The sequence below is a fragment of the Callithrix jacchus genome, chromosome 3 (assembly GCF_049354715.1).
Source record: "Callithrix jacchus isolate 240 chromosome 3, calJac240_pri, whole genome shotgun sequence".
NCBI lineage: Eukaryota > Metazoa > Chordata > Mammalia > Primates > Cebidae > Callithrix > Callithrix jacchus.
This window is the reverse complement of record NC_133504.1, coordinates 127,676,711-127,700,018: the sequence shown is the minus strand read 5'-3', so window position 1 is coordinate 127,700,018 and position 23,308 is coordinate 127,676,711. Positions and strand designations below refer to the sequence as shown.

The 23,308-nt window shown below is 38.2% G+C and overlaps 1 protein-coding gene across 1 annotated transcript; it reads left to right on the top strand.

Moving 5' to 3' along the window:
• The first annotated feature begins 588 nt into the window (after positions 1-588).
• OPRPN (opiorphin prepropeptide) lies at positions 589-21,408 on the top strand. Its single transcript, XM_008993216.5, has 3 exons — positions 589-689; positions 2,232-2,297; positions 20,579-21,408. The coding sequence occupies exons 2-3, from the start codon at positions 2,247-2,249 to the stop codon at positions 21,272-21,274; spliced, it is 747 nt and encodes a 248-aa protein (XP_008991464.3). The 5' UTR covers positions 589-689; positions 2,232-2,246; the 3' UTR covers positions 21,275-21,408.
• Positions 21,409-23,308: the final 1,900 nt, after the last annotated feature.

Sequence of the window (23,308 nt, the reverse complement as noted above, 5' to 3'; positions counted from 1 at the left end):
CTAAACTTTGACTACACATGAACACAAAGAATGGAGCAATAGACACCAGGGCCTACTTGATGGTATAGAGTAGGAGGAGGGTACTGTGCTCACTACCTGGGTGATGAAATAATTTGTACAACTAACCCCAGCAACACACAAATTGTCCATGTAACAAACCTACACAGGTGCCCCTGAACCTAAAATAAAAGTTGGAAAGAAAAAATTAACATAAATAAAATTAATAAAATGTTTTAAACAAAATAAAATTATTTTGCCTGTCTTCCTGCCCCCTAACTTTTGATAAATTTGTCTGGGGTAAGGTCTGAGAATTGGAATTTTTTTTGAAGTTTCCCAGATAATTGCGATGTGCAGCCAAGTTTAAAAACTACTGCACTCAGCATTGTGTGTGCTGCCCCAGGGCCTGCTAGAAAAGTGATTGGATCACAGTTCTGTAGATGAAGCTGCCAAACTGGCAACTGCAACTATTATTTCTTTGTTTCAGTAAAGAACATCAATACAGAACTTTTACCCTCTCTCAACCTTTCTCTTAACTCCAATAAAAATCCAGACAGAGGTATTTAAGAAGAAAGGCCTTCTATCAAAGTTCTTTCTCTTCTGGGACTTTTAAATAGTGACTACCTAAATTGAGTATCTGGAAAGCGTAAGATTAAGCAGTAGCTTGTTCCAAAGAAGAATCTTCTACCAAGGTAGGTTTTTAGAAATATAGATGTAAAAACTTTCACTTTGGACCTCTAGCTTTTGCTCATATTCTCAAGAATATCATCCTCAAGGGTTTTAATGGAAATAGCTATGCTACCTAAAAATCTCAGATGTGGGTTTTTGTTTTTTGTTTTGTTTTTGTTTTTGTTTTGAGACAGAGTCTTGCTCTGTCGCCCTGGCTGGAGTGCGTGTGATCTCTGCTCACTGCAACCTCTACCTCCTGGGTTCAAGCAATTCTTGTGCCTCAGCCTCCCAAGTAGTTGGGATACAGGCACATGCCACCACACCAGGCTAACTTTTTGAACTTTTAGTAGAGATGGGTTTTCACCATGTTAGCCAGAATGGTCTTGATCTTTTGACCTCATGATCTGCCCGCCTTGGCCTCCCAAAGTGCTGGGATTACAAATGTGAGCCACCGCACCTGGCCTCAGATGTGTTTTAAACAAAAAAATCGTTGCCAGTGGTAAAGATTGTCAAGCCTTAGCATTCCTGAAAAAGTGTCAAGAGCATCACATTGATTAGTTGCACAATTATCCAGTTGTGAAATTATCCAATTTCACAATCTATTGACTTTTTCCACTGCTGTATCTTATGGTTTCTAAAGTCAATCATGAGTAGAAGAGTCTTAAAAAGATATATAAGATAGATTTGCATTTCTGTTGTTCTTGAGTCGGGTTTCTTATGTATTGCTAAGCTGCTTTTATGAACATATATCACAAAAAGCTATTTTAAAGGATAGACACAAGCACATAAACTGTAGGATCTGTCTTAGACATAAGGCTAATGCAAATGACAGATATCACATGGACCCCAGGACAATCTGTCAGCCTATGTGCTTGAATTTTGCCTTCCCAGAACACAGGGTGCCATGTACTTACTGTATTTCATTGAAAATTATAAACAAATTAAGGACAAAAACTTTTTTTTTCTAATTCACACACTGATAGACAATAATTGACTTTTGGAATAAATTGGAAAAAATCATATCAAGGCAATAATACTTCAGTACAGTGATGTTAAAGAAAAAATACACATTACACAGTTTTTTGCTTGAGACAGATCTAATAATAATAACACAATAATTGTATTAAGAAGTTATTTTTTACAATAGTCCTATCACATTAACAGTATTTAGGTCACAAATCTATAGAAATCTCTAAGTTTTGACTAATTTTAAGTAAATATACTAAAAGTATACCTAATTAGTTATGTTCCAAAGTAGTCACCACTAAAGGTAACAAGGAATTTCCAAAAATGCTTTAATGTTAAAATGTACTTTCAATATTTATCTGAAAATTACCTTTTATAAAGTACCACCATTTTTTATTTTGAAAAATTGCCAACATGACATTATTGCTGTGCATCTATGCTGTTTCCTTTCCCCAAAACATCAAACACATCTTTAAAGGTTATGTTGGTCTTTCTTCATCTTATTACATAACAAGTGTTAAAATGCTTTAAATTTATTATTTTGAAAAACACTATTGATTAATTTGACTAACCATGGACAATCCTTGGCCCGTTTTTAGGAGCAACTTTAAAGAATGAAATTAACTTTTCTCTTGGGCCTGTTGGCTCTTACTTCATGTTTCACGGTAAGTTCCCTCAATTCTAAAGGTTCTTGTTGTATTTCTTGTTAATCATGACTGCAAAGAAACTTTTGATACCAACAATTTTGTCCTGTATATAAAAATTCAGCGTCAAGCTGTTGATCGTTATAGACTTGTTCTTACTTTGCTTTTCCTTTCTCACATATGACTAACCATCTACTCAGTGGTTGCTAAGCATGAAGGGACAGGGGACTGCAGGAAGAAGGCACAGGACAGGTCGTATCTGAGAGAACTAGCTCTTATCTAGAAACATCTCTTTCTTTTTATTTCTTTTTCAAAAGAACTATCATCGAATTGTCAGAAAAAATATAATTTAAGCTTACTAAGTGTTTTAAAGCTGTAGGAAATGAGAAAGTATATAATTGGACCTTCATGATAAATTTTCTACAAAGACAACATGATATATCAATGCAAGGATTGCTGACTGTACAATAGTTTTTTATTTTTTATTTTTTTTTTTTTAATTTTTTATTGGATTATAGGTTTTGGGGTACATGAGCAGAGCATGCAAGACAGTTGCGTAGGTACACACATGGCAGTGTGCTTTGCTTTTCTTCTCCCCTTCACCCACATTTGGCATTTCTCCCCAGGCTATCCCTCCCCACCTCCCCCTCCCACTGGCCCTCCCCTTTTCCCCCCAATAGACCCCAGTGTTTAGTACTCCCCTTTCTGTGTCCATGTGTTCTCATTTTTCATCACCCACCTATGAGTGAGAATATGCGGTGTTTCATTTTCTGTTCTTGTGTCAGTTTGCTGAGGATGATGTTCTCCAGATTCATCCATGTCCCTACAAATGACACGAACTCATCATTTCTGATTGCTGCAGAATATTCCATGGTGTATATGTGCCACATTTTCCCAATCCAGTCTATCATCAATGGGCATTTGGGTTGATTCCAGGTCTTTGCTAACGTAAACAGTGCTGCAATGAACATTCGTGTGCATGTGTCCTTATAGTAGAACGATTTATAGTCTTTTGGATATATACCCAGTAATGGGATTGCTGGGTCAAATGGAATTTCTATTTCTAAGGCCTTGAGGAATCGCCACACTGTCTTCCACAATGGTTGGACTAATTTACACTCCCACCAACAGTGTAAAAGTGTTCCTTTTTCTCCACATCCTCTCCAGCATCTGTTGTCTCCAGATTTTTTAATGATCGCCATTCTAACTGGCGTGAGATGGTATCTCAATGTGGTTTTGATTTGCATCTCTCTGATGACCAGTGACGATGAGCATTTTTTCATATGATTGTTGGCCTCATATATGTCTTCTTTCGTAAAGTATCTGTTCATATCCTTTGCCCACTTTTGAATGGGCTTGTTTGTTTTTTTCCTGTAAATCTGCTTGAGTTGTTTGTAAATTCTGGATATCAGCCCTTTGTCAGATGGGTAGACTGCGAAAATTTTTTCCCATTCTGTTGGTTGCTGATCCACTCTAGTGACTGTTTCTTTTGCCGTGCAGAAGCTGTGGAGTTTCATTAGGTCCCATTTGTCTATTTTGGCTTTTGTTGCCAATGCTCTTGGTGTTTTGTTCATGAAGTCCTTGCCTACTCCTATGTCCTGGATAGTTTTGCCTAGATTTCCTTCTAGGGTTTTTATGGTGCCAGGTCTTATGTTTAAGTCTTTAATCCATCTGGAGTTAATTTTAGTGTAAGGTGTCAGGAAGGGGTCCAGTTTCTGCTTTCTGCACATGGCTAGCCAGTTTTCCCAACACCATTTGTTAAACATGGAATCCTTGCCCCATTGCTTATTTTTGTCAGGTTTATCAAAGATTGTATAGTTGTATGTATGTTGTGTTGCCTCCGGTGCCTCTGTTTTGTTCCATTGGTCTATATCTCTGTTTTGGTACCAGTACCATGCTGTTTTGATTACTGTAGCCTTGTAGTATAGTTTGAAATCCGGTAGTGTGATGCCCCCCGCTGTGTTCTTTTTGCTTAGAATTGACTTGGCTATGCGGGCTCTCTTTTGGTTCCATATGAAGTTCATGGTGGTTTTTTCCAGTTCTGTGAAGAAAGTCAATGGTAGCTTGATGGGGATAGCGTTGATTCTGTAAATTACTTTGGGCAGTATAGCCATTTTCACGATATTAATTCTTCCTAACCATGAACATGGAATGTTTCTCCATCTGTTTGTGTCCTCTCTGATTTCGTTGAGCAGTGGTTTGTAGTTCTCCTTGAAGAGGTCCCTTACGTTCCTTGTGAGTTGTATTCCAAGGTATTTTATTCTTTTTGTAGCAATTGCGAATGGCAGTTCGCTCTTAATTTGGCTTTCTTTAAGTCTGTTATTGGTGTATAGGAATGCTTGTGATTTTTGCACATTGATTTTATATCCTGAGACTTTGCTGAAGTTGTTTATCAGTTTCAGGAGTTTTTGGGCTGAGGCGATGGGGTCTTCTAGGTATACTATCATGTCGTCTGCAAATAGAGACAATTTGGCTTCCACCTTTCCTATTTGAATACCCTTTATTTCTTTTTCTTGCCTGATTGCTCTGGCTAGAACTTCCAGTACTATATTGAATAGGAGTGGTGAGAGAGGGCATCCTTGTCTAGTACCAGATTTCAAAGGGAATGCTTCCAGTTTTTGCCCATTCAGTATGATATTGGCTGTTGGTTTGTGATAAATAGCTTTTATTACTTTGAGATACGTTCCATCGATACCGAGTTTATTGAGGGTTTTTAGCATAAAGGGCTGTTGAATTTTGTCAAATGCCTTCTCTGCGTCAATTGAGATAATCATGTGGTTTTTATTTTTGGTTCTGTTTATGTGGTGAATTACGTTGATAGACTTGCGTATGTTGAACCAGCCTTGCATCCCTGGGATGAATCCTACTTGATCATGATGAATAAGTTTTTTGATTTGCTGTTGCAATCGGCTTGCCAATATTTTATTGAAGATTTTTGCATCTATGTTCATCATGGATATTGGCCTGAAGTTTTCTTTTCTCGTTGGGTCTCTGCCGGGTTTTGGTATCAGGATGATGTTGGTCTCATAAAATGATTTGGGAAGGATTCCCTCTGTTTGGATTGTTTGAAATAGTTTTAGAAGGAATGGTACCAGCTCCTCCTTGTGTGTCTGGTAGAATTCGGCTGTGAACCCATCTGGACCTGGGCTTTTTTTGTGAGGTAGGCTCTTAATTGCTGCCTCAACTTCAGACCTTGTTATTGGTCTATTCATAGTTCCAGCTTCCTCCTGGTTTAGGCTTGGGAGGACACAGGAGTCCAGGAATTTATCCATTTCTTCCAGGTTTACTAGTTTATGTGCATAGAGTTGTTTGTAATATTCTCTGATGATGGTTTGAATTTCTGTGGAATCTGTGGTGATTTCCCCTTTATCATTTTTTATTGCATCTATTTGGTTGTTCTCTCTTTTCTTTTTAATCAATCTGGCTAGTGGTCTGTCTATTTTGTTGATCTTTTCAAAAAACCAGCTCTTGGATTTATTGATTTTTTGAAGGGTTTTTCGTGTCTCAATCTCCTTCAGCTCAGCTCTGATCTTAGTAATTTCTTGTCTTCTGCTGGGTTTTGAGTTATTTTGATCTTGCTCCTCTAGCTCTTTCAATTTTGACGATAGGGTGTCAATTTTGGATCTCTCCATTCTCCTCATATGGGCACTTATTGCTATATACTTTCCTCTAGAGACTGCTTTAAATGTGTCCCAGAGGTTCTGGCACGTTGTGTCTTCATTCTCATTGGTTTCGAAGAACTTCTTTATTTCTGCCTTCATTTCGTTGTTTACCCAGTCAACATTCAAGAGCCAGTTGTTCAGTTTCCATGAAGCTGTGCGGTTCTGGGTCTGTTTCTGAATTCTGAGTTCTAACTTGATTGCACTATGGTCTGAGAGGCTGTTTGTTATGATTTCAGTTGTTTTGCATTTGTTGAGCAGTGCTTTACTTCCAATTATGTGGTCAATTTTAGAGTAGGTGTAATGTGGTGCTGAGAAGAATGTGTATTCTGTGGATTTGGGGTGGAGAGTTCTGTAAATGTCCACCAGGTTTGCTTGCTCCAGGTCTGAGTTCAAGCCCTGGGTATCCTTGTTGATTTTCTGTCTGGTTGATCTGTCTAGTATTGACAGTGGAGTGTTAAAGTCTCCCACTATTATTGTGTGGGAGTCTAAGTCCTTCTGTAAGTCATTAAGAACTTGCCTTATGTATCTGGGTGCTCCTGTGTTGGGTCCATATATGTTTAGGATCGTTAGCTCTTCTTGTTGTATCGATCCTTTTACCATTATGTAATGGCCTTCTTTGTCTCTTTTGATCTTTGTTGCTTTAAAGTCTATTTTATCAGAGATGAGAATTGCAACTCCTGCTTTTTTTTGCTTTCCATTAGCTTGGTAAATCTTCTTCCATCCCTTTATTTTGAGCCTTTGTGTATCCTTGCATGTGAGATGGGTTTCCTGTATACAGCACACTGATGGGTTTTGGATTTTTATCCAATTTGCCAGTCTGTGTCTTTTGATTGGTGCATTTAGTCCATTTACATTTAGGGTTAATATTGTTATGTGTGAATTTGATACTGCCATTTTGATTCTAAGTGGCTGTTTTGCCTGTTAGTTGTTGTAGATTCTTCATTATGTTGAAGCTCTTTAGCATTCAGTGTGATTTTGGAATGGCTGGTACTGATTGATCCTTTCTATGTGTAGTGCCTCTTTTAGGAGCTCTTGTAAAGCAGGCCTGGTGGTGACAAAATCTCTGAGTACTTGCTTGTTCGCAAAGGATTTTATTCTTCCTTCACTTCTGAAGCTCAGTTTGGCTGGATATGAAATTCTGGGTTGAAAGTTCTTTTCTTTAAGAATGTTGAATATTGGCCCCCACTCTCTTCTGGCTTGTAGTGTTTCTGCCGAGAGATCTGCTGTGAGTCTGATGGGCTTCCCTTTGTGGGTGACCAGACCTTTCTCTCTGGCTGCCCTTAGTATTCTCTCCTTTATTTCAACCCTGTTGAATCTGACGATTATGTGCCTTGGGGTTGCTCTTCTTGCGGAATATCTTTGTGGTGTTCTCTGTATTTCCTGCAATTGAGTGTTGGCTTGTCTTGCTAGGTGGGGGAAATTTTCCTGGATGATGTCCTGAAGAGTATTTTCCAGCTGGGATTCATTCTCTTCGTCCCCTTCTGGTACACCTATCAAACGTAGGTTAGGTCTTTTCACATAGTCCCACATTTCTTGGAGACTTTGTTCATTCCTTTTTGCGCTTTTTTCTCTGATCTTGGTTTCTCGTTTTATTTCATTGAGTTGGTCTTCAACTTCAGATATTCTTTCTTCTGCTTGGTCAATTCGGCTATTGAAACTTGCGTTTGCTTCGCGAAGTTCTCGTATTGTGTTTTTCAGCTCCTTTAATTCATTCATATTCCTCTCTAAGGTATCCATTCTTGTTATCATTTCCTCGAATCTTTTTTCAAATCTTTTTTCAAGGTTCTTAGTTTCTTTGCATTGATTTAATACATGATCTTTTAGCTCACAAAAGTTTCTCATTATCCATCTTCTGAAGTCTAATTCCGTCATTTCGTCACAGTCATTCTCCGTCCAGCTTTGTTCCCTTGCTGGTGAGGAGTTTTGGTCCTTTCTAGGAGGCGATGTGTTCTGGTTTCGGGTGTTTTCCTCCTTTTTGCGCTGGTTTCTTCCCATCTTTGTGGATTTGTCCGCTGGTCGTCTGCGTAGTTGCTGACTTTTCGTTTGGGTCTCTGAGTGGACACCCAGAATGTTGATGATGAAGTATTTCTGTTACTTGGTTTTCCTTCTACCAGTCTAGCCCCTTCGCTGTATGACTGTTGAGGTCCGCTCTAGACCCTGCTTGTCTGGGGTGCACCTCTAGTAGCCGTGGCACAGCGAGGGATGCTACCAGTTTCTTTTTCTGCTCTCTTTGTCCCAGGATGATGCCTGCCTAATGACAGTCTTTTGGATATAGAGGGGTCAGGGAGCTGCTTGAGGAGACAGTTTGTACTTTATAGGGGTTTAATTGCTGAGCTGTGCACTCTGTTGTTCATTCAGGGCTGTTAGGCTGCTATGTTTGATTCTGCTGCAACACAGCTCATTAAACAACCCTTTTTTTTTTCTCAAATGCTCTGTGTTGAGGGGTTTGGGCTTTATTTTTGGATGTCCGATCAGGTGTCCTGCCCAGCTCAAAGGCAGACTAGCCACTGTTTGGCTGCCGAGGCTCCGCCCTGCTGTTGTGTGATTCGCGCTGTTCCTGCCGGCTCTGCTGTGGTCTCCGCCACGCCCTGCGGCGGAGTCTCTTTGTTGTAGCGTGTTGCCTCAGCAACGGCAGGCTGCGTCAGCAGTGGGCGTGTATCTCAGGTGGGGTGGGTTGCCTCGGCAACGGCTGGCTGCGTCAGCAGTGGGCGTGTATCTCAGTTGGGGCGGGTTGCCTCGGCAACGGCTGGCTGCGTCAGCAGTGGGCGTGTATCTCAGTTGGGGCGGGTTGCCTCGGCAACGGCTGGCTGCCTCAGCAGTGGGCGTGTATATCAGTTGGGGCAGGTTGCCTCCGTAGTGGTGGACGCCCCTCCCCCACAGAGCGTCTCGGACCGTCTGCCCGGGATAGTTTGAAATCGCGGTTTTGTTCGTCCCACTGGGTATCCCAAGCGATCTGTCCCTGCAATCCCCTGGGCTGGGCTACTGTGGAAGTCTCGTTCAGTCTCAAGTCCAGCCCTCTCAAGTCTCAGGTTGCCGGTTCAACAAGGCACCCGGACAAGCGCGCCCTGTGGGGATTGCTGGGTAGGGCCGGCCGCCGCCGCCCCAGCTGCCGGCTTCGCCAGGCAGACCTACTGCCTGGCGTCCCGTGTCTTTTTATACTTGGGAGTTTCCCCGTTCTGTGGGCAACAAAGATCAGTCTGGAAATGCAGCACTGACTCACCGTTTGCGAATTCAACGCGGGCTCCAATCCTGGGTTGTTCTCACAGCGCCATCTTGAGTCCCCTCCACAATAGTTTTTTAAATGAAATATTTGTAAAAACTAAAACCAAAAAGCCTTTATGATGTCTCAAAATACATTGGTTATGGCTAAAATATTCCTTTTTAACACACTGGAAAGTAAAGTGCTACTCACTTGGGAAAACAATAAAAACAGAAAAAGAAAAGTCACTCTCTCAACAAGCACTTACACTAATTCAAACTTTTGAAAAGCATTTGTTAAAGCTCTATAGGAGATCCAAAAATATATAATGCAAAGTAACAAGTGATAAGTGTCATAGCCAAAAATATCACTAGCATAATACGAATTTCAGAGTAAGATCAGTTTCCCTAGTAAATGTTGGGGTTGGATAGGCTTGACAGAAGACAAAGAGCTCTGTTTGTCTCATTTCTTCATAATTCCTGACAACCCACTATGTGTTGGGCCTAGTGGTGCTGACATGGAAATACCAAAGTTGAATTCCAAATTGGGATGTTCATAGATTACGTCTTCTTTTCATAGTATAGTACCTACCTAAAAGAAACTATTTCTGAATCAGTCTATGTTACACAGTGAACAAATAAATGTCAATAGACCCTAGCAATGGCACAAGCAGATAAAGTAGCATTATTGTTCTAAAGCATTTAGTGACACTTAATGACATTTGTATAAATATCATTAGTGATATTTAATGACATTTGTATTGTTCTGAAGCATTTAGTGATATTTAATGACATTTTTATAAAAATTCTGAGGTTGAAATAGAAGAGTATTGTACTCCATGAGATACCTATATCAGAAACATCTGATTTCACTTATTAAAAATGCTTATTTCCAATCCCTATCTCAGACCTGAGAAAAAAAGAATAGCTGATCTTGGGGCCTGGAAACCTGCATTCTAGAATATTCTTATGCAGAAGTCTGAGACCACTTGAATAAATTTTCTTGAAATTTACTTCTCAAGTTCAGTATTTCATAGTGACAATAGGCAACTTCTGAAGAGCTTTACATAAAACATCCATCTGTAGGAGTCATGTGAATTAATGGCATAGTTTTATTCCAGAAGCCTGAATTGCAAGACAAATGCAACTTAAATTTTTCTTTAACTTGAAAGAGTATATAATACCATTTATATGAGGCAGATGATTCCATGTCCTGAAGAAAGTTAGTTTAATACATAAATTTTCTCATTAGAATTAAATATTACTGGACATAAGAAAACAAGAATCATAGGACATAATTTTTTAATGTCACTCTAGCAAAAATTTTTTGCTCTATTCATTGCCTCATGAATTGTTAAATCTTAACAACAATCTTAGGTGTTAGCCTAAATCAAGAAACTTTATTGTACTTAGCATCTAGAACTTTCAATATATCAGATTACTTTTATGAGGTAGAGATTAGCTAGGAGTTAAATTAAAAATAACGGTTCATATTCATATATTTATACTGTACTATGGAGCACAGTTTTACCCCAAACCTCAAAAAACACAGGAAATATTTGAGATGCTCCTTTATATAGCACAGAGCTGAACATGAGATAAAACCTCAATAAGTGTTATGGGAATGCAGCAGTGGGTGAATGAGCCTTTGGGTAGCTGACACGAAGGAATAACAAAGAGGTTTCAGAGTCTTACCTGTTCATTCATGCCATTGGATAGGCTACATAAAGGATGACACAGGGATGGATTCTAGGCCAAGTGTAAGATCAAAGGTAAAGCATCTCATGATTGACAAGGATGTCTGCCATGCTCACAAGATGGAGGACAGCATTTTTGCCAACACCTGCCATCCCTAGCAAGAGAAGCCTTTGTTTGCAGCACAATCTGTTCACTAAACTGCTATGGTTAAACTGTCAGTCTGTCAGTTTCTAATCCCTGAGAATGGGAAATAGATAGAAGTTTTTAAAAAGTAAAATAAGATTATGATAAAATAATTACCAAAAGTGAAGCAAAACCTTTAGCCTGAACTAAACCAATGATAAGCGATTATCAAACAACCTAAGACAGACAGTCGTTCTCAAAACTCTACAAACTCTAAAAATCCCATCAGGGACACAAATTATCTGGGGATTTTGTAGCACTTCAGACACTGGTCCAGTAGGTCTGCCTGAGCCCCTAGAGTCTACATTTCTACTAAGCCCCCAGGTGATGCTGATGCTGATCTGCTGGTCCACAAATAACATGTTGAGTAGCAAGGCCCTAGTCTACTGAGAAATCAAACAGAAAGATTGAAGACTTCTTCGGAGTTTGTTCAAATGCTGGAGTCTGCCTCAAATGTTGTCATGGGAAAAGCCTTATGCTCCTTGCCTTGTGCAAGGAAAGAAATGGCATTCTGAAATCAAGTAAGAGAAATTTCTGCCTATCAGCAAGTCTAGTAACTCATTCAACACAAAATACTTACTGAGCACTTAATATTTACCAGGCACTATTCTAGACGTTGGGTAAACAGCAGTGAACAGAACAGACAAAATGTTCCTGACCTCATGGAGCTTCTATTCTACTTGGGGAAGACAAGCCATAAACAAAATAACTATGTAATGCAGAAAATTTGGGAAGAAGGAATTTGGGGAGGAGGTAGAACAAAGATGTGATTTAAGAAAGGGTAGCCCAGTGGAAAATGACATTTGACTAAAGACCTGGAAGAGGTGAAAAAGCTAACCATGCAAGCAGAGGAAACAGGAAGTTTCAAATACTGGAGTAGGGTACACTTGCCTAGTGTTAAGAATAAGGGGGTTAGCATGGTTGGTAGAGAGCGAGATGGGAAGAGAGTAGTAGGAGGTAAGACTAGAGAGGTAGAGGAGGGTAAGGCTGCATCAGGTCTCATGGGCTTTTGCAGAGCCTTGGTTTTACTCTGAGTGATATGCAAACTTGAGTACATGAAGTCAGTACACAACCTTAGAAAGATGACGTCTCTTCCCACACAATCTTACTTCCATCATCCATAATAATTTGCAGGACAAAAATGAAACTTCTAAATTATCCAAACAGCATACATAAATATTTACTTAATGTCACCTATACAGAGTGCAAGGATGCAAACACTGATAAACATGACCTCTAACTTCAAGAGGTATACGATGCTCAGAGGACACAGGATAGATTGGTAAAAATAGCCAAAGCAGGAGTTGACAAACTTTTTCTGAAAAGAGCCTGATAGCAAATATTGTAGGCTTCTGTGGGCCTATAATGAGTGGTCAACTTGGCCGAGGTCGCTTGAAAGCAACTACATTAAACAAATGGGCATGGCTATGTTCCAGCAAAACTTTATTTGCCAAACAGCCAAATTACATTTGGCCCACAGCCTTAGTTTGCCAACTCCTGGTCTACAGAGACACTGAACAAAGCAATATGGCATGTAAAAACCTGATACTTCATTTACAAAATAATCATAAAATTAACCCAACATTATTCATGAGTTTACAAAAAATATGTTTCACTGAAACTGTATGCATGTAAAATACTAAGCTAAATTGTCATTTTAATTATTTTTTCTAAAGAACATCATGTGGTAGACATTGTTACTTTCTCTCTTTTAAAGATGAGAAAAGTAACAGAGAGGTTACATAACTTACCCAGATTCACACAACTTGTGAATGAGAAACAAATTTTAACTTGCCTCAATCTATTTGCCTATCTTCTGCCTTTTCTTCTATTACCTGGGATGAACTAAAATCACCCCAATGTGTTCTAAGACCAACCCTGAACTCGTAAACTAGACCCTACCTCTCCCCTATGCAAGGAGGTGCCTGCAATTATCTACCCTAAATCTAAACATCCTACGTCAGCAATTTTTCCTTCTCTCTATTGATTGTTCCTACTGCCACATAAATATGAGGTAATATCATCTATATGTTTGTTTTCATTCTCCAGTGGCTCCCATTATAGTCTGTTTAAAAAAGCTACCTCTGCACATCTTCACTTTTCCTGCTCTGTCTTAAACTACTCCACATCATTTGGATTAAACTACCCTTGTCAAATTGTACTCCAAATGGCCATGCATAATGGTCAGCTTTCTGTTCCCATGATAATGACATCTAAATTGTATTTGACATGATCAGTCTCCTATTGAAAGTCGGTTTTTTATTTTTCGAACTCCCGCACAACTCCACTCTCCTAATTTTTTTTTACACTTTTATGACCCCTCCTTGTTGGTCTCCTTCTCCAGACACATCTCCTCCTCCTGATCTCCAAATGTCAGAGTGTCCCAAGACACCATCATCTTACCCTGTCTCCATCTCTAACCACAAATCCAGTTACTCAGGTCAATAAACGAAATCATCCTTGACTCTGTCACCTCCCAGATCCACTCCTTCAGTAAATCTTGCCCACTCTGCCTTCACACCATCATCTAAATATGACCCTTTCTCACCGTACTCCTGCTAGCATTCTAGGCCGAGCCACCATCACTTCCTACCTGTTGGAACAATAACTGGTCTCCCTGCTTTCACTCTTGTTCCTGTAGCTTATTCTCCACACAATAACCAGAAGGATGTTTTTCCAAAGTAAATATTACCATATCACTCCTTTCTTCAAAACCTTCTAATGTTTTCCATAATACTTAGAAGGCAGGGGTACAAAGTCCTTACTCCTACCTACAAGACCCTGCTTGGACCTCCCCACACCTTAACTCTGATTTCATTTCTGACTGACTCCAGGTTTCATCCAGAAACGCACCAGCACGTTTCACTGATCCTTGAACTTACCAACCTTACCCTTATTTTAGGGTATTTGATGTACCCTCTCTTTGTAATGCTCTCCTCTTTAATATCCACACTTTTCTTCCTGAACTTCAATTAGTCTCTTCAAGAATTTCGTTTTCAGAGAGTCCTTGTCTTGACCACTTTGTCACTATTCATTCTCTATCCCCTAAACAGTTTACTTTTATAGGATTTATCACTGTTTGATCTCACACATCACTTTCTTTACATGCTATCTATCACTTTTTGTTTCTTGTCTGTTTCCCCTAATTAGAATAAAATCTCTATGAAGGCAAGGACCTTTTTTAGTTTACCAGCATATGCCCAATGTTTATAACAAGTGTCTAAAAAAAATGTTTATTTGAAGGAAAGAAAGGAAGGAAAGAAGGAAGGAGGAAGAGAAGAAAAGCAATCCATCTTTCTTAAATTCCTGAACTTAAGTAAAATGCGTTCCCTTCAAAATGTGTGGCTTTCAACTCCTGGTCTTACAAGACCAAAGAAAGATAATGTTCACATTATCTTTTATTGATAATTTTATTTTGGGATAGTTTTATTTTGGACTGCTATTACCAATCCTAGGCATACCTTTTGTTGACTCATTAATCCAGCATTAAAACCACACTAATCTGCAGCTTGAGCAACAAAGCGAGACCCCTGACCTTAAAAAAAAATTAAAAACTTTTGAAAATTGGTTGAGCATGTGGCACATGCCTGTGGTCCTAGCCACTCGGATGGCTGAGGCAGGAAGGTTACTTTAGCCCAGGAGTTTGAATTTGCAGTGACCTGTGATTATGCCGCTACACTCCAGCCTGTGTGACACAGTGAGACCCTGTGTCCAAACAATCAAACAAACAACAAACACCAATTGGGAATAGAGCCCTTGAAAACTGAAACCCGAAGTATTGTTTGTACACTAAAAAAATAATAAATTTTACATGTAACATTTTAGGAAAAATTATATAAGATTATCAAACAATGAATTCGTACAAAAAAGTAAAAATTTATTCATTTTTCATTATAACATTGAAAAATCAATACCATTTCATGTTAACCAAATTCTGTTCAAGAATTTATAAATAGTTAACTTATTAGATATACCACAAGCTTTTAAATTATTTATATTTAATTTAGAACACAGTTATAAATTTCGTGGAGATTTCTAATGAAAGCAGATTTTAGAGTGAAAATTCTTCATTAGATATCACTTTTAATTGGTCTCAAATACTCTCAACTAATTCTAAGCTAACTATTTATTTGTATTAATAATGCATACCAGGTGAATTGTATACTCCTACTGAAGAGTTAAAGATTTAGCATTTTTAAAGCCAATTAAACCTAAAATTCCTTAATATACTTCAGAAAAGTTTGAAATCTCCCCCAATTTGTCTAATTACATTTTTCTCAATACACTAGATCCAAAACAAGAGAATAATGCCAAATACATTTCAAGACATAATGTGTACTGAAGAAATGAAATTGTCTAGGCATCAAAGGAGAAAATAAAATATAAATACCACTAAAAAGAACTGCTTAAAAGGTGTGTATTCATTAAAAAGGCAACTTAACTGATGGAATCTAGATCTTCTGCCTTCTCTCAGGAACTTGAACAAGGGCAAGTTATCCAAAGCATGTTTAATAATCTGATTTAGAAGCTGGTTTTAACCATTGCTATTATTCAGATTTCGTGAGAAACCATATTAAAGATCTAACCACCAGACATTAGACTTTAGGTAATTAACACATAAACAAGAATTAAAACATCAAAATTGGAAAACATAAATCCTGTAACTAAACAATTTAGCAGTCCTAGTACTTTTTGAATTATTTCTTCACTTCATTACTATAAAATCATGTATTTATTCACCCACTACATATGTTTAGCTCCTACTCAGTATCAAGAATAGCTCTATGTTCTAGAACACTAACAATAAACACATGAGGCAAAAATCTCTGCTTTTTCTTATATATGAAGAAACTCAGAAACAGAAAGACAAATACCAATATTGTCACCTATAAGCAGAACCAAATAATGTGTACAAGGGGACTATAGCGTATGGATTGATAGACCTTGGAAATTCAGAAGGGTGGGGGTGGAAAGGGGTGGATGATGAGAAATTACTTAATGGGTACAATGTATATTATTCAGGTGATGGGTACCCTAAAAGCCCAGACATGACCACTAACCAATATATCTATGTAACAAAATTGCACTTATGCTTTTTAAATGTGTTATAAATAAATAATAATAAGTTTAAAAATATCTGCTCTCTTGGAACCCATACATTAGAGCAAATACAATCAAATTTAAATATAGGTGGGCTGCATAATAATATTAAAACTACCACTTATGGAGTGTTAATATATGCCAAGAAGTATATTATAAAAGTACACTATTTAATCTCTCCAGAAATCCAGTGTGACAGTTGTTATTATTATCCTCTCTTAACAAACGAGAAAAATAAAACTCAAAATAGACAGTTTTGTATTCTGTTTCCACTAAACCTATCATTACTGAAAGTAATCAGCCCTAAATGTAGGCCCTAACTCGGCCTCCTTAAGAAGGCATTTTCATCATTTGTCTAGGATTATAAAGTTCACCACCTTGGCCAGTGGAAGAGGGAAACTAGACAGTGAAAAATTGTGTTAAGAGAAGAGGAAAAGCTAAAAATGATCAGAATGGAGATCAGAGGTCAGCTATTTGCTGTAAAGTGTAATTTTTCACATGATTTCTCCCCGTCTCTGCTTAGGGTCCAGAGAGCAGCTCAGTGAAGCTCAATTTGAACTTAGCTTCCATGACACTGTACCATCTGGGTTTCTTCCTGACTTTGACTATTCATCATTTTCCTTCACTAGCTGCTCAGCTTCCTCTTATTCAAGTTTCTGTCTTCAGCCATTTCTTCTTTATTACTTTCTTACCTATTGTGTTGACCCAATAGTGCTTTCCAAATCTATTTCTCCAGCTCTGAGATTTCAATCTGCATCTACAAACTTCCATAACTTTTCAAACTCAACAGGATTAAAACTTAATTAATTTCTTTCCTCTTGGCCCCTATATCTTCATTAATGTTAACAACCATGACTTAAGATCTCAATTTCATTTAAGTCTACATTCATTTATTCAAAAACATTTACTAAGAACCTGCCCAGGCATGGTGGCTCACACCCTGTAACCCCAGCAGTTTGGGAGGCCAAGGCAGGTGGATTGCTTAAGCTTGGGAGTTCAAGACCAGCCTGGGCAACATGACAAGACCCCATCTACACCACAAATACAAAAAAAAAAAAATAGCCAGCCATGGTGGCGCACTCCTGTGGCCACAGCTACTTGGGAGACTGAGGTGGAAGGACTGCCTGAGTATGGGGGGAAAAGTTTGCAATGAGCTGAGATCACGCCACTGCATTATAGCCTGAATGAAAGAGCAAGACCCAGTCACACACACAAAATAATTTACTGAGAACCTCCAAGGTGCCAGAAACTGGAGACAGATTGATAAACAGTACAGAGACATTTTTGTTTGAAGAAGTTAATAATTACTACACTATACAATAAGTGACTGTAAGTATTATAATAGAAGTGCTAAAGCAACTAAAATAATAGACACCTTACTTACCTCTAATTCCTTATACCCTTTATTACTCACAAAGATGCCAGGCACTGACTAAGACACTAGAGGCACAAAGCTAAAGAAGATACAGTTAATTATTTCAACAGCAGCAAAACAGCACATGGCCTAAGAGTGAAGAAAAATACCAAAACAAATCATTACTATCACTGTGAAAACAGAGTGATAGTTTGGTTTTGTCTCCAATAAAAGCTTTACAAAAATATAATTTTTGGCTTATTTTATATTGTGTAAAGATATTTTCTGTACAATTCTTGTAATTTTCATATTAAATTATTGGAGGAGGGGAGTGAAGCCACTTAAACATTTTGAAGGAAGAGCTTGCCAGGTGAATGGAAATTAGGGCAGGAGTGAAACATTCTCAGCCAGAGGAATCCTCTTATGAAGGCACAGGGACTACCAGAAAGAGCTCATTATGTTGATAGAGCTAGTACTAGTTCTGCATGGCCAGAACAAGGACAAAGAAGTGGCAAAAGATGAGACTGGATGGTGTTATAGGCTTTGCATTTTGTTGCAAAGAACAGGCTTCCTCTCACAATATTTATTCCTGCATTTTTAGGGCTGCCTTAGTTTGCGGTGCCAGTTCTAATTTATATTTATTCTTGCATTGACTTCCTTTCTCCTTAAAGTAAGAAACATGCCAGGCCAAGTTCTCAATAAATGTTTTCTTCCTTCCTTCAAAAAGGAAGTCAATGCAAGCATAAATATAAATTAGAACTGACACAGCAAAACCAGGCAGCCCTAAAGACCAGTCTCTGCTTCTCAACACATCCCTGCTTCTCTGCACTGATCCCTCCCTGAGATGTGCTCTCTTTACTCACAGTCCTGTGTCCTTATAGCTGAGTCTGCACATGGCCCTTATTAATGCTCCAACCTCTGTCTGGCTCCTCTCATCTCACAATGTTCACGTTTTAGTTCCTACTTCTAATTGGAGATCTCAATACTTCCTATTTCAAGTTACAAAAAGAAAGAGAATTTTATAAACCTGGCTTATTTTCCTTCTTCTAAGATCCTGTATAGCAAGTGGTTTAGAAGTCCATAGGTCAATAGCCAAGAAATAACCCAAATAAGAGTGTTTATGTTTATGTTACAAGAATAAAAGGTGATAACTAAGACAGGACAGTCCCTGGGAAGGAAAAAGATGTAGATATAAAATACACAGATCGTGTGACAAAGACATGCCTATGGCTACCTCTGAAATGACTTGGAATTCTTGAGTCATCACTGATCCTTGTAAGAAATTCAGTTGTGTGATGGGACAGTAAGCAGGATAAAATGGAAACTGAGAAGTGGAAACAGAAAATCTAAACCAGCCTTCCTCACTATCTGGTGAGGAATGGAGAGAGGTAAGCTAGTAAAGAAAGCTTCAGGGGTACCCTAGGTTGAGAAAGATTCTTTAATACATGAGATATCAATCAATATTATAGACTGAAAGAATACAGCCAGGGATTAGAAAGAGAGAATAAAAGGTGATAACTAAGAGAAGAAAGACCCTACGGACAGAGAAGATGTATATATAAAACACACGTGAAGAGACTGGTCTTACACAGGAAGAGAGAACAGCAAGATATTTGTGAGTTTTATAAGTATGGGACAAGAAAGTGAAGTTCTCACACGTGATGGCCTAAATTATGTGAAATAGAGGGCAAGATCATCTTCTGATGGGTGTAAGGGGGAGCAAGAGAGGAAGAAGTGAGGAACAGATGTTAAAAAGATAGCCTTTGAGAAAAAATGGGAGGCAATGATTTAGCAGTGCTGATGCACTAGACAAACATAGACACTATAGTTCTCTAGTGTTGCTCTCTTTACAGATTGTGACATTCTCCAGAAATGTTTGTCACTATAAAAGTAGGACTATGGAAGGTAGTTTGCATAGAGTTGATCCAAAAGTTTGATGTTTCCAAAGGCAATGTGGCAGAGACAGGAAAGAGTTGAATGTTGTAGGAGAATGACCAGAGTCTTGCACCTTCCTAAAGCTTTTGTTTCAGGAAAACTGGTCTTCTGATGATTGCTAGAATAGAACCTATATTTTTCTTGACCTTGTTCATTTGCTTATGATATTATTTTAATTTGGCTTCTTCCTCCTCATTTCAACTCTGTTATTTTACCCTCATTTCAAATGCTAGTTTTACATGGCAATTAATCCTCTCTCTTTGATGAAAATTAAAATTTCCCTCCAAATTGCTATAACTTTTTACAATATTTATCAATTATTTCTTGAGTTGCTACCATCTACAAGCTACCATGCTTGTTATCAATAGAGTACAAAATCACTCAAATTTATATTGAGCCCTTACTCTACCTTAGTATGTCTAAACACTTTGCACAGATTATATATAATCCTATCTACCACTATATATGGTAAGAACTATTTCTAGAACCAGTTGAGGAGTGAGAAAACAGGCAGAGTTAACCATAAGCAAGTCACCCAGCTAGCATGCAACAATGGAAGGACTGGCTCTAGGGGGTTCTAGAAATCAGACTCGAGTATCTTCATTTTAACCAGCATAGTATACTAGCTCCATAGGCCTTTTGTTGTATTGCTTTGCATTGTCGTTTGAGAGTTGTATCTTCCACTAGATTTCAGACTCATGTTAGATGGATCTTAAATCTGTTTCTCTTTGTCCATAGAAAGAAGTGTTGCATATAATAGTTACACAATTAATGGTTCAGAATCTGGAATCTCACTGAATTCTTAGAATGATGTATGAAAGAATTTTCCCAGATAGTCCCTCTGGGGTATTTACCTCCACTTGAAACTACATTCAGAGGTGGTCTTTTCTTACACACAATCAAGGTGATTTGGTCCCTCCATAAAACCTACAGGTTAGATAGCAAGGTTACCATTTTTTGTTGTTGTTTTTTCTCATTTATTATTATTCTACTTTTCTTTGATTGCCCACACATCCAGAATGAACAGGAAATTTTCTATTCCTTATTTATCTAACTTATTTTCTCAATAAAATATGACTTATGACTTAAAATACATAGTATATCCTAATGTTTGAACTTTAAATGATCAAATTTAGAAACTTTGTTTTTTGCTTTTGTTATTATCTCCACAGCCCAGTGAGAGTCAAAGATTCCCTGGAAGACCATATCTATCCGGCCAGCTGCCACCACCTCCACCTTACAAGCCAAGATGGGTTCCACTAAGTCCCCCACCTTCCTATGGCTCAAGATTTAATTCACCACTTTCTCTTCTCCTTGTTCGAGGGCGAGTTCCACCATCTTCTTTTTCTCAGTTTAGCCAAATGGTCATTCTATCTCAACTCTTTCCTTTGAAACCTATTGGACAACCTCGACTCTTTCCGAGTTATCCAAACCTACATTTCCCACTAAGACCTTACTATGTAGGACCTTTTAGGATATCAAAACCCCCATTTCCTCCTATTCCTTTTTATCTTGCTATTTACCAGCCCATCTCTAACCCTAAACCCCAAATAAATACCACCACCGCAGATACCACAATCACCACAAACCCGCCTACCACCACAGCAGCAACCTCCAACACATCCACAAAACATACAATGACAGTCACCTCTTCAATAGTACCCATCTCTTCAACACCAGAGCCTGCTGCCTCCACATCAGCAGCAACCCCCACAGCACCTACTGAAAATACTACTCAAATTCTCACCAACCCTCCTCACACTGTATTGCTCAGTGCCACTGTCCCAGTTACGACTTCCAACCAAACTACATTCAGCAGCACAATCCTTAAAAGTTTTTGGCAAAAACTTTTTGACATTTTTGGTTGAATATGCAAGAAATCATATTTTCCAAACTGCTCTGATGTCAATCTGAGAAGAAATAAGCTACGATGATTTTGATGGAACCAACCCTGACCTAACCAGCACACCAAATAAATAAAGGATTTGAGCAGTGTTATGGACCTATTGCTGTCATTATGAATGACTACCACTCTAGCCTACATTTTGTCACTTATTAACACTTGATAAGTCAGGTTACCAGAAGGAAACAGAGGCCCTTTATGAAAAAAAAATGAATGAAGTATGCACTTAAAGAGAGTAGACAGGATTTTAAAAAGAATACAGCGCTAAAGAGACATTCAGGGTCTCCCAGTGCAGCTGGTCAGGGGCCTGTGTTTCATGAAGCAAAGGAACAAATAAGGAGCCCAGAGCCTGAAGAAGAGTTGGAACAATGAAGGAAAGGCCACCCAATAAGACCCATTGTGCAAAGACGTGACTACTCCCAGGTGTGACTACCGCTCCTCATTAGCAGTCCACTCTTCTCTGCCTATTTCTCAATCCTGGGAGGATAACCATACAAACTCTTATATGTGGGTTTTCTTGCCTGGGGGGGGTTGGTTGTGTTCTGCTGATGAAATAGGTGGAAGGGAGAGGTATAAATCTTTTATATTTGTTATAAAATATTAAAATGGTACAACTGCATAGGTCCCTTGGCATGAGTGGAGCTAAGCTAAGCTCCTAATAGTTATACAATTAATAGTCTCCTAATAGTTACACAATTAATGGTTCAGAGCCTGGAGTCTCACTGAATTCTTAGAATGGAGTAAAAACTAATTTTCCCAGATAGTCCCATTGGAGTGTTTACCTCCACTTGAAACTACTTTCAAAGATGGTGCCTAGTTCTTAGTTCTCTGATTTCTTAGAAGCTAAGCTCCATTTATTGCAAGGGACCTATATGGTTGTACCATTTTTTGCTTTTATACAAAATAGTACCCCTACCTCTTTCCTCCACCTATTTTATCAGCAGAACCCAACCGAAATCTCACAGGTAAGGAAACCCATATGTAAGAGTCTGTATGATCATCCTCCCAGGATTGAGAATGAGGCAAACAAGGGTGGATTGCTAATGAGGATTTATAAACCCATAGGCTGACACCACAAGTAGCCTCACTCAGCATCTTGAGATCAAATAAGTAGACATGGAAAAACATGAAGGTTCCTGACTTCCTGTACATAGAAAAGGCAGAGATCAGCATAAAAATAAATTACATCAGTTTTCTATTGCCTTTACCCAGGAAATTCACACACACATATATATATATGGTCAACCAGGTAACAAAAATATAAATAAATAATAATACAAATTAAGATAAAAGAAATAAAATAATTTAAAAATCTACTTAATACCTGAGTATTCAAATATAGACACAAAATAAATATTAAAAAAATGTTTTAAAACTTTAAAAGTTCTCTCTTAACAGGAATAGCCTGTAACTATAAAGCATTTAACACAGTCATGTGCCACAGTCAACAACTTTTCAGTCAATGACAGACCATATAGATGAAGGTGGCCCCATAAGATTATAATAAAGCTGAAAATACTTTATTACCTAGTGATGTTGTAATCATCTTGATGTCACAGCATAGCACATCACTCGTGTTTCTGGTGATGCTGGTGTAAACAAAATCACTATGCTTTCAGTTGTATAAAAGTAGAGCTCACATAAGTACAGTGTGTAAGATTTGATAATCATAATAAATGACTATGTTACTAGTTTAGGTATTTACTATACTACATAAATCATTATATTAGTGTATACTCCTTATATTAAAGCAAGTTAACTATAAATTAGCCTCAGGCAGGTCTTTCAAGAAGTATTCCAGAAGAAGTTATTGTTATCATAGATAACAGCTCCGTATGTGTTACTGCTCTGAAGACCTTAAATTGGGACAAGATGCAGAGATGGAAGACAGTGAGTGATATGGGTGACCCTAACTCTGTTAAGGCCAAGGCTACTGTGTATATTTGTGTCTTTGTTCTTTTTTCTTTAAGTTTAAACAGTTTTAAAAATTAAATTAAAA